Raw genomic sequence first — 10,516 nt, 5'->3', positions numbered from 1 at the left:
AAAGCTAGTAATCTGGAGTGAGAGGTGAAGTGCAGAAGACTGTAGTTCACTACATGTAGCAGTGACAATTATAAGTCTGTTGTAGGTGAAGAGCTTAAAGGTAAAAAATGATAGCTCTGTTACAGTTTGAATTTTCCTTAATAGCCAGATTGTTTGATTGTGTTACTGGTTCTTAATGGTCAGATTTGTGTAAACCAGGGGGAGAATACTACTGTGTTCCTGAATCCAGGCTGGGATATCAGGTGTGCTGGAATTTGCCTTTGAATGCCTCTTTTTAACTTGTTGCAGCTACTCCATCAGTTCCAGCACCTAAGACAGAGCCTTCTCCCTCACTGCCTTCTGCTGGTTCTCTGCCTAGCGTGGCATCCACTACTGCTTCGCTTCTCCCTTCAGCATCACAGCACACAGCAACGTTGCCCAGCTTGCCTCAGTCCAGTGATTTGGCCAGCAGCTCACTTTCCCAGTTAAGCAGGTACAGTAGGAGTTGTACTGAAAGCGGTTCAGTTTTGGGGAGAGGGCAAACAGGAGGGTGATTGTGTATGGGGCTGTCAGACACCAGGGTCCCCTTTTCTGACATTAACTAGAATTAGGAGAAAGATTCAGAAGAGACTAGGCTGTTTCTGACAGCGAAGTATGAGCTATGGGCTGCCTCTTAATGATAGAGCAGCTGCTGCCCTCAAGTTTTCATGGTATATGAACAACTTTGTGTTTCAATGTGCTCATAATTGAGTCATGTCAGCTGAATTCATTCCCCCAATTTGTTTTTTCTACTATGTCCACAGTGCCTGCTGTTTGTTTAGTGTCATATGTTTCAAATCATTGTTTAACAGTTTTACTTCCTGGCTAATTTTGAAATATTGTAGTTTCACTTACATTTGAATTTCTTAAAATTAAAAACCAGAAATAATTCCACAGGGGAAGTGTGTGGTTTTTATATGCTTCCTTAAGACACTTTGAAATACCAGATCAGTGTTCCTGGAAATACATTCAGCACAGCTTAGCTCACTTACACTGTCTGATTTTCTCAGTGTTGCTTAACTTGAGCTTCATCCTCAGGCAGGTGACATCCTGAAGGAATACTGGTTGGGTTATACTTTTTATAATTACCTTGGTATTATATTTGCTAATGTAAGAAACTAATCTGATGGGTTACCATTTTTTTTTTCCTTGCTTCACAGCTAGGACACGGTTGCTTCTCTAGTAATACATTAGTGTTTTATGTTGAATAAAATGGCAAATATGCCAAATAACAAGAGTTATTCCATTCACGTTAGAAACATCATCTCCCCACATTTGTTTGCAGAAAATCTGTGTACATTGGTGGAAATTTTAGTTGGAGGTTTGATGCTGTTGGGCAGGTACCAAATGCTGTGAAAAGATGATTTGTGACTTCCAAGCATGTCTGACTTGATTGTGCTAGCAGCTTTTGTTGGTCAGATGGTGAATTAAGGCTTATTAGAAGATGTGGGAGAGTGAGCGAAGGAGTGGTTTAAAACTGTATGTTGGGCTGAACTATTTTTCCTTGCTGCCTGAAGTGGTGTCATTGTAATTCCTGCAGATGCGGAACAGTTTTAAGGAACTGAAGTAAAAATAATCTATGAAACTGCTGAGATTTATTCTGGTCCCACACCTCAAAGTGCTGCCAGAAGTGTTTGCCCTTAGGGCTTATAATTTAGCCTGCAGCTTTGTTATGAAAACTGCCGTATTTTCTTGTGCCTATTTCCATAGAGAACACTAAAATATTTGTTATGGTCAGAATCTCTCTTGCTTCCAGTTTCACATGAGGGGAGGGGCTTTTTGAGAACCAAACCATACATGTTTTTATGGCTTTATTTTGTTTGCCTTTGTTCAGTGTTCATTATGTTTATTGCATACCGTATGGTAAGTTATGTTCTTGACCTCAGATGTAAGGTATAACTTTTGTCAGTGTAAATGTTTGAGAACCAGTTTCGGTCACCTTTCGGGGAGACATTTAAATGTCTTTGGGTTATAGATGACTGTTGGTGCCACTGTTACTGCCAAAAGTTTACAGGCCTGGTCAGCTATGAAAAAAAGGTGGTGCCAAAGGAGAGTTGCTTTCTAAAATGACATTACCTGCAGATGTTTTTCATCAGGGGGTTCTTTGTTTTCGTATTTTACAGTGTGTGTATAAAACTGAACTGATAGTTCTGATTCATCCGATTCATCTTTTCAAAGAGGGAATGGGTTTTGGAGGAGTGTAGTGGTATGAAACAGCCTTGATTAAAGCACCAGATTCTGTAGAAGTATGGCTAATTTTGAGGCTTTCACGGATGTTCTTCTTTTGTCCTTTTTTTTGAGCTCTGTCTTTTGAGGGTGTATTGGGGCTTTTGGCAGAGTTATGGGGCAAGTACCCTGCAGTTCTAATTGGTTGAACTAATGTCATGTAGATAAAAATGCGAGAAATACCATAGTGAGTCAAACCAAAGCACTGCCTCACCTAATAAATTAATACTGGTGCCCTGTGGCAGGCAGAAGCAGTTGCTAAGAGAAAGAATGAGAAACAAGCCATGTGTTATGTGAACCTTCTTCTGGTTTTGAACTTATGTCTCTTGGAGTCAATGCTACATAATTCCTGAAGCAACTATTGTTTTTCTGAAAATAAATTGATAAATACAAATGAATGGTGTTTTAGATGTTTTTTGTTAGTAATAGCTGTCTTTGTACTTCAATTTTTTCCATTAAAAGTTAGCAGGATATTAGTTAGTGGAAAAAAGGCCCCTAGGGGTGTTTGTATATGTCTGTGTGTATGTTTATACACACACAACCCTACAGACAATTTTTTCTTTAATATCCTACTGTGTGTATATGTGTAATTTTTATTATTTAATATCCTACTGTCTGCTCTGTGATTGTATATTTATATACGTGCATATAAACATACATCTAGATATTAAAAACAGTTATAGGAAAAAACAGTTTTATTAATTCTTTGTGATTTCTTTCTAGCTCCCTTTCCAATCATCAGAGCAGCCTCTCTCCTGCCTCAGTGTTGTCTTCAAGCACTTCATATGCAGTAAGTCCTATTTGCATTTCAACAGGTGTTTGATTTACAGTCATTTTATCTGATGATTAAGACCCTCTCCTAAAGGTCGTTGTGTCCTGGTACACTAAGAACTGAAACAAGAGCCTTATCGTGAGGAAGAAGGACTGCCAGCCCTCTAGTGGTAAAAATAGTCTTTACCACTTGTGATTTGTACTAGATCAGGAATAGCTATTGCAGAGGCTTGCCAGTCACACAAATAAATGCAGAGGAAGTTTTTGTGTCAGCAAGGGGGGATTGAATTAAGAAATATTTAATTGTAACAAATGTACTACAAATAATAAAAAAATATTTAGAAGCGGCTGTCTTAAAGTGCTCCAAACTGTGGACTGTTAGCAGTCTCCACTGGAGATGTTAGCTGGCGAAATGCAGGTGATGGAATGACACAGGTCATGACAAATGCCTCATGACTGATTTTAGAGTTTACAATGTGGCATTGTTGTCATCTGTGTATTTAATGCGTTTGAGATAACGCGAATGGTAGTGAACATGGTGCTCTAGATGAGGTTGCACAAATGAAAGTCAGAGAGACATTGCCTTGTTCTGTGATGGGGTACTTCTGTACAATCCCAGCTGGAGTGTGTAGATAAGTTACTACTTTTCTTTTTGCCTGTATTTTGGTTTTTTAATGCTCCATCCCTACTGAATATGTAACTTAGACATTCACACTTGTCCAGAATCCTTCTTTTCTGTTGTCAGAGTTGTTTTGGCTTTTGTGTGTTGATGACACTATTTTACAAGTGTGATCAGCTTACAGTTAAAGGCATTGTATTATGCTGGATTCAAACCAGGAACCGCTTTATGCTTATGTGTTCCTGTAACACATCTGGTCTGCGTATCAGTTTACTACATTGACTCTGTTGTGGGGCATATTGACTCTGCTGTGTTTTAATCTCTTAAATTCCACTAGTGTATTGAGGAAATCACTGCAGCAGTGTCCTGTTTTTGAAAACAAGTACTGTCTTTTGGAAAAATACAGGAGTATATTTAACGTAATGAGTACTAGCTTAAAGGAGTATACAAGCAAAGGGCAAGAAATAATGCAATGGAGTGGCATTTGAGTTTCTGTGGTATCACTTTATGATGATATAGCTGTTTAAATTTAACTGTCATGTAATCATTTTCTCTGAAAACTTAAAGATCACAAGCATGCTACTTATTTGCTTGCTTGGTGTATAGATAATGCATATTTTTTGCATGTGCTGCTGTTACTTAAAAGATTGTTGAGGGATTTTTGATATTTTTTTTTTCCCCTCAGCATCTTCCACTGTGGTTTATTTGCTTTGTGATCTTCATTCTTTTTGTCTTCTTTCTAGCACACTAGTGTTGAGAACACAACTTCGCTTCAGCCCTCAACAACCTTTTCAACTGCTTCAACCTCAGCCACTAGCACCACCTCTTCGGTTGTCAGCATGGCAAGCAGTATGAACACTACAGACAGCCTTGGCCTGAGCGTTGCCAGTGTGTCTATACCAGCTGCTACCACACGGGCAGCTCCCTTAGTGTCTTCAGGTTCGCAATATTAACAGATAATGTGGATAGACAGAGGACTTCAGTCAGCGGGGCTGTCAGTTGAGCATCTCACCAGCCACAACTATGCTTGACTGGCATTTTCAGCATGCTTTCTTTGCTGTCTTATAAAATAAAGTTGCTGGTTTTGTATATTTGAAATATTTGTTAGGGTGTTGTGTGGCATTTATATAGCACACTACGTCCCCAAAGAGCTTTATAAATAGACACCAGGGAAGTTTTGGAAGTTTTGGACTAGGAGATTCACCCAGTTTGCATTCCAGGTTGTGATTGGCTCTTGGCTGTGAGTTCACATTAGCTCTAATGTCAGTCTTTTCTGTGACTTCAATTCATTTGACAGTATCAAAATATACTGCAGTGTCCTCATTATTATATGCCACATCCCTACTGCCACATCTAGAGAAAGGAAAAAAGGTGTCTGATGTCTGGGTCATTCCATAGCAAATAGCACTTCAGAAAAAGGGTCCACAGAGAGAGAAGGTGGGGAGGCTTCTCACACTGCAGTGGGAGCAGTGTGAAATTCTCTATTGCTTCTCTAATCAACCTGAACTGCAAAAAGGAAATCCTGTGGAGGGTACTGAATGATTTAAATATTAAGATCAAACTCTTATAGAAGGATTTCTCATTTCTTATTCCCGTACCTTGTAAATGAAGTGTCTGATGACTGGCCAAAGCACATTTTTTCCACTTTTGTGCTTCCTAGCACTGCTTCATGGAGGCAACTGAAACTTTTAATCTTCTCTTTGCTATTCTCAGCTGCAATAAGTCACTCACAAAAAGTATGCTGGCAACATTCAGTGCTTTCAAGTCTACTGCTGGCGATAATGGGGAATGTGTTGACAGAGCAGAAAATGAAAGGAGAGCATTTGCTCCCTTAGATGGAAAACAATGCCTGAATTTTGCCTTCAGGGGAGGACTGAGGAAAGAAGTTTCTGTAATTCTTGTAATCCTCTTGGTCAAAGTAAATGACAAAATCAGACTGATCTCCGATGGGACTGTTCTCAGCCTTAAATAGTCTGTGATTCCCCTTTCTTGACACACGGTTAAACCCTTGGTCTATTTTGAGCATTTTGATCAGCCAGCACAAAATTCTTCAGCGTAGTTCTGCTCTTCACAAGATATTTGCAGCCACCAGGGCTTGTGAGCTGTCTTGTCTCAATGCTGAAGCCCTTTCTTTTCTAAAGGCTTGTTAAAGTGTCTGTATTTTGACTTTACAGGCAAAGCTCCCCCAAACCTGCCCCAAGGTGTACCGCCCTTGTTGCATAACCAGTATATTGTGGGACCTGGAGGACTTCTGCCTGCCTACCCAGTAAGCAATTTAATTGTTTCTGTACTTGATTGCTTAACCCTTGGTGCAAGTGGGCCCTCCAGACCTGCTGCTGTCTATGCCAAGGCATCTCAGTTGGCACATGTTGCAACCGGAATTTTTGTTCCAAATGCTGCTGAATATATTAAATATATTCAGTGGGGGTTTAGTGTTGATAGTATACTGCAGAACTGTTGGTACAGACCTAATGTGGCTGCTGTTGAAGCTAAATATGCTTGTTACTATGGTTTTCAGTGGTATCAGGTTTTAGGCCCTTTGAGAAAAACTAGTCTCACTCAGGTTTGTTACTGGAGTAGATTTATTATAGCAATGGTTGAAATGTGGTATGTGTTCGTCTGTCACACTTTGAAAGACTACACATGGCTTTTTGATGTCTGAGCAGGATCAACATATTTTTGGTTATCTGTTTTTTGAATCAGAAACTTTAATCATATTTCTGTATCACACTAAATGTGAGGGGATATGGTAGGTTGCTTTGTGGTCCTAGTCATCAGACTTTCAGTACTGTTACTCTCAGAAGTAATGATTGCAGCAAAAGTGGTGGCTGCTCTTACTCCCAAATCTGAATGCCCTATAGATTTTTCACAAGTTGATGAATGTTGCACCTATGAAAAGAGTATTGAAGATGGGACAGTCAAACTCTCCTCAGAGGGCTGCTGTCACCAAGAAACACCGTCAGTGACAAGCTATTTTAAGCTTAGCCCTGCCAGCCTTAAAATGCTACAGTGCACCACGATGGCACAATGCAACATGTATCTGTATACCTTGAAAATACAGTGGGCCTAGGTCAAACTCTGTTTAAAGCCTGAAATTGGTCAGCGTCAGAGAAAAGTATTATAATGATGTTGTATTTTAATCTGTCTTTAAGCAGATTTATGGTTATGATGATCTCCAGATGCTTCAATCTAGGCTACCGATGGTAAGTAAATGACTTTGTTTGTTTAATTTTAAACAAGTTCATTTAATAGTGATTAAAAGCTTATCCTTATGTTCTGTATTCTGTCTGTTTAAACATCCATAAACAGTTTCTCTAGGTGGTGTAAATCGATGTAGAGGAACTGTTACGTTGTGCATTTGCCCATCTGCAAATTCTGTAAATACCAGCAAGTGTACTCTGTGCTTTTGAGTGGACAAGTTTTTACGTGTAGTAGCAACACTATGACATCTTGTCAAATCTAGGTGAAATCTGAGCGTGAATGCTTTCTTTTACCAAGAGGGAGGGTTGAACAGCAAGTTCACACACAGGCAGCCAGTAGGTGCATCTGAAAGGTTTTGGAGGTGGTCATAGCTAGAGATGTTTGCATATGCATCATGGCAACAAATGCAGGTGAGCTGCAGGAGGGAGAGTTCATTAAATTTTCTTCCTTCCCTGGATCCAGAATGTAAATGATGCGTGGTAGACACTGAGCTTTCCGACAGATTCACAAAGAGCCTCGGCTAAGATTGCAGAAGGGTAAAGAATTTTGTTTTCAGAAATCCGGGATAAGGACTTATGAGAGAAAGTTTGGTAGTATGTAACTGAGAAAAGTCATAGAATGAAGTGATGCACTGTATCGGTAGAGACAGAGCAGTGAGCAGTTATCTGGAAAAGAAGTATCACTGGATGAATGCCATAATTAAAGGAGGAAGTCAGTATCAGGTTTTCCGTATGGAGTCTGGGGGCAGCCAGAGTCAGATACTCAAAGGTGAGTACAGGGATGTCCCAGACAAAACCCTGACCAGCTGCACATCCTGGATTAAAAAAAAAAAAAAAGTTGAGTGTATTAATGACAATTTTAACTACCTGATAAAGGCCCGATCCTTGCAATAATTGCCAACTGAAATGAGTGAGATAATTTCCAGATCAGCAAAATGACAAAATATTTGCAGTTCTGGGACCAGAAGAGATGTGGTGTAGTGGGTAGACCCTGGCTGGATGCCAGGTGCCTGCCAAGTTGTTCTGCACTCCACCTCCTCAGCTGGACAAGGGAAAGAAAAAAATAGAGTGAAAGGCTTGTAGGTCAAGAAAAAGACAGGGGGAGATCATTTACCAATTACAGTCATGTAAAAAAAAAAAAAAGACCTGAGGAAACTAATACAATTTATTACCAACCAAATCGGAGTAGGATAATGAGAAATAAAAATAAATTTTAAAAACACTTGACAGCCCCTGCCCTTGAGTCTTCCTGGATTCAGTTTCACTCCTCATTTTCGTACCTCCTCCTCGCCAGCAGTGCAGGGGGATGGTGAATGGCAGCTGTGGTCAGTTCATCACACATTGTCTCTGCCACTCCTTCCTCCTCAGCGGGAGGACTCATCTCCCTCTTCCCCTGCTCCAGCACAGGGTCCCTCCCACAGCAGACAGTCCTCCACGAACTTCTCCAGTGTGGGTCCTTTCCACAGTCTGCAGCTCTTCACGAACTGCTCCAGCCTGGGTCCCTCCCACAGGGTGCAGCCCTACAGGAGCACACTGCTCCAGCCTGGGACCCTCACGGGGTCACAGCTCCTGCCAGCAAACCCGCTCCAGCATGAGCTTCTCTCTCCATGGGGCCACCGGTCCTGCCAGGAGCCTGTTCCAGCGTGGGCTTCCCAGAGGCTCACAGTCTCCTTTGCTCATCCACCTACCCTGGCATGGGGTCCTCTCTGCACTGCAGGTGGACATCTGCTCCACCATGGACCTCTGTGGGCTGCAGGGCACGGCCTGCCTCACCATGGGCTTCATGGTGCTCGCTATGGGCTTCATGTAGCGGGGCAGGTCCCCATGGCCACTGGTGTGTGAGCACAGGCAGGAGCATCCTGGGCCAGTTGTGGTGGCTGTAGGCGAGCAAGGAGCAGTCTTGGGCATCTGCTGTGTTTTCAGAGGCTTTCTGGTGTTTCTTGGGTGGGGTGGGTAGCCCTGGACTGCTGTTGCTTGTCCAAATCTCTGCATGCCTTGGTGCGTCCGCTCCTTGCCCCTTTGAGTTGCATGCACCTTGTTTACGCCACCCTGCGTGGTCCCAGGCGGTGCTGCGGCACTGCTGAATGCTTGTTTGTGAGGAGGTGGTGGTTTGGAGGTGGCTTTCATGTCTTGTCAGTGGGAGGGGGTTGGGAAGGGAGAGAGTGGGTGGTGGGAGAGAAGTGCACGGGGCAGGCATCGTGTCCTCTGGGCACGTGTGCTCTGGAGGTCTGGCATCAGCAGGAGATGCCCGTGGGCTTGAAGGACCATTGTGGGTCCCCAGAGGGACCCGCTGTCCGGAGCCTTCGACTGGGACGTGGGGCACTGGTGGAACGGGCTGCAGGAGGGAGGCTCACCCCTGCCTGCCTGCAGAGACCCTGGTTTTGCCTGTCAGGTACACGCATGGTGAACACCTCTTTTCTTTTTCCTTTGTTTTTGCCTTTGCGAAAAGTCTTTCTTTCCAACAAGTGAATGAATAAATAAAGATGCAAATTTTTAAATTAATGGCTGGCTAAATAAATGAATAAATGAACGCACAAGCAAACAACTAAATAGAGTTTTGTGATCAATAGTCATTGGCGTAAGAGTCCCGCAGTGTCCATGGGGGCCTTCCCCTCCACCGGGGGAGGTCACAGGCTGGACGGGCTAGATCACACGGTGGGTAAGAAATACCAGCCCTCTCCCCAGACCCTCGCAGCTGTCGGTAAGCATGCAGCACCGCAGTTTCCTCCTCCTCCCTTTCCAGCGAGGCTGTGGCCCTGATGCAGGGGTGCGGGCCCTTGCCGCGGTCATGCCCGTTTCCCCGTCGGTGCGGGCTGCTGGCTGGCAGAGGTGTGAGCAGTGCTGAGCAATCCCAGCCCGGGCTGCTGCCGCCTCTGCTCGATACGCGGCTGCCAGCGCTGGGTGGGGCTGGACCTCTGGTGCAGGTGGGCTGGGTGGGGGGCAGGAGCGTCTTGGCTCGTCATTTGCCGGATCAGTGTGCCCACCTGTAGAAACCAGGCGCGAGCCTGGAGGCAGACGCGGTCCCAGGCGCAGGCGCTGTGGTTGTGGGTGCGGAGGAAGTGTTGGATGTCGCTGAAGTGTTTGCTGATGGTGAGCGGCAGGTTGCGGGGCCCTTGTGCTTGGGCGAGCGTGGCGCTGCCTGTGAGGCATTGCTCCAGGCGGTGGATGTGGTGCTGGAGGTTGTTGAGGAGGCGGTGGCGTGCGTCGTCGTCCCAGTGTTGGGGGGTGCTGGGGCTGCTGAGGGTGTGGAAGAGGTGCTGGAGGATGCGTAGGGCGGTGTCGGCGGCTTGCTGTGGGCGGTGGGTGTGGAGGAGGGTGTCGGGGAAGGCGGGCGGGTGCGGGTGGTGGCAGGGCTGTGGCGGGCTGGGAGCCACGGCCTGGAGGAGCTGGAGGCTGTCCCAGGGGAAGGTGGCGTGGCGGGGCCGCAGGCGAGGGCGGTGGCGAGAGGCGGCCGGAGGAGCAGGAGCGCCGGGGCGGCAGGGCGCAGGCGGGGCTGTGGGGCTGCGGGCGCAGGCATGGTGGGGCTGTGGGTGCCGCGTGGGGGGGTGCTGGGCAGGGGGAGGGTGCGGCGTGGTGGCGGTGCGGGTGGGCGCTGTGCTTGGAGTGCTGCCGGCCGGGCGGCTTTATGTGGTGCCGCGGGCGGCTTTGCCTTCCGGGCTTTGTGGTGGCAGCGAGTTTCCGG

The 10,516-nt window shown here is 45.1% G+C and overlaps 1 protein-coding gene and 1 pseudogene across 11 annotated transcripts in view; one reads left to right on the top strand and one right to left on the bottom strand.

Annotated features, from left to right (window-relative positions):
* Positions 1–222: 222 nt before the first annotated feature.
* The window catches only part of LOC122153974 (ubiquitin-associated protein 2-like), a 51,472-nt gene continuing 41,178 nt past the window's right edge, over positions 223–10,516 (top strand). For 4 of the 11 annotated variants that reach the window (XM_042798624.1, XM_042798617.1, XM_042798626.1 and 1 more), the window contains exons 1-5: positions 228–472; positions 2,968–3,034; positions 4,378–4,573; positions 5,809–5,900; positions 6,787–6,837. In XM_042798624.1, the coding sequence (XP_042654558.1) occupies positions 4,474–4,573; positions 5,809–5,900; positions 6,787–6,837 (243 nt within the window). In that variant the 5' untranslated portion in view covers positions 228–472; positions 2,968–3,034; positions 4,378–4,473. Of the gene's footprint in view, positions 473–2,967; positions 3,035–4,377; positions 4,574–5,808; positions 5,901–6,786; positions 6,838–10,516 lie in introns of all 11 variants that reach the window. The other 7 variants (XM_042798616.1, XM_042798619.1, XM_042798621.1 and 4 more) reach the window with 7 other exon arrangements.
* On the bottom strand, positions 8,989–10,351 carry LOC122153976 (annotated as a pseudogene).

Source organism: Tyto alba, unplaced genomic scaffold (genome assembly GCF_018691265.1).
Source record: "Tyto alba isolate M040663 unplaced genomic scaffold, T.alba_DEE_v4.0 Super-Scaffold_28, whole genome shotgun sequence".
Lineage (NCBI taxonomy): Eukaryota > Metazoa > Chordata > Aves > Strigiformes > Tytonidae > Tyto > Tyto alba.
Note: the sequence above shows the minus strand (reverse complement) of the source record. Positions and strands in the feature narration are given on the sequence as shown.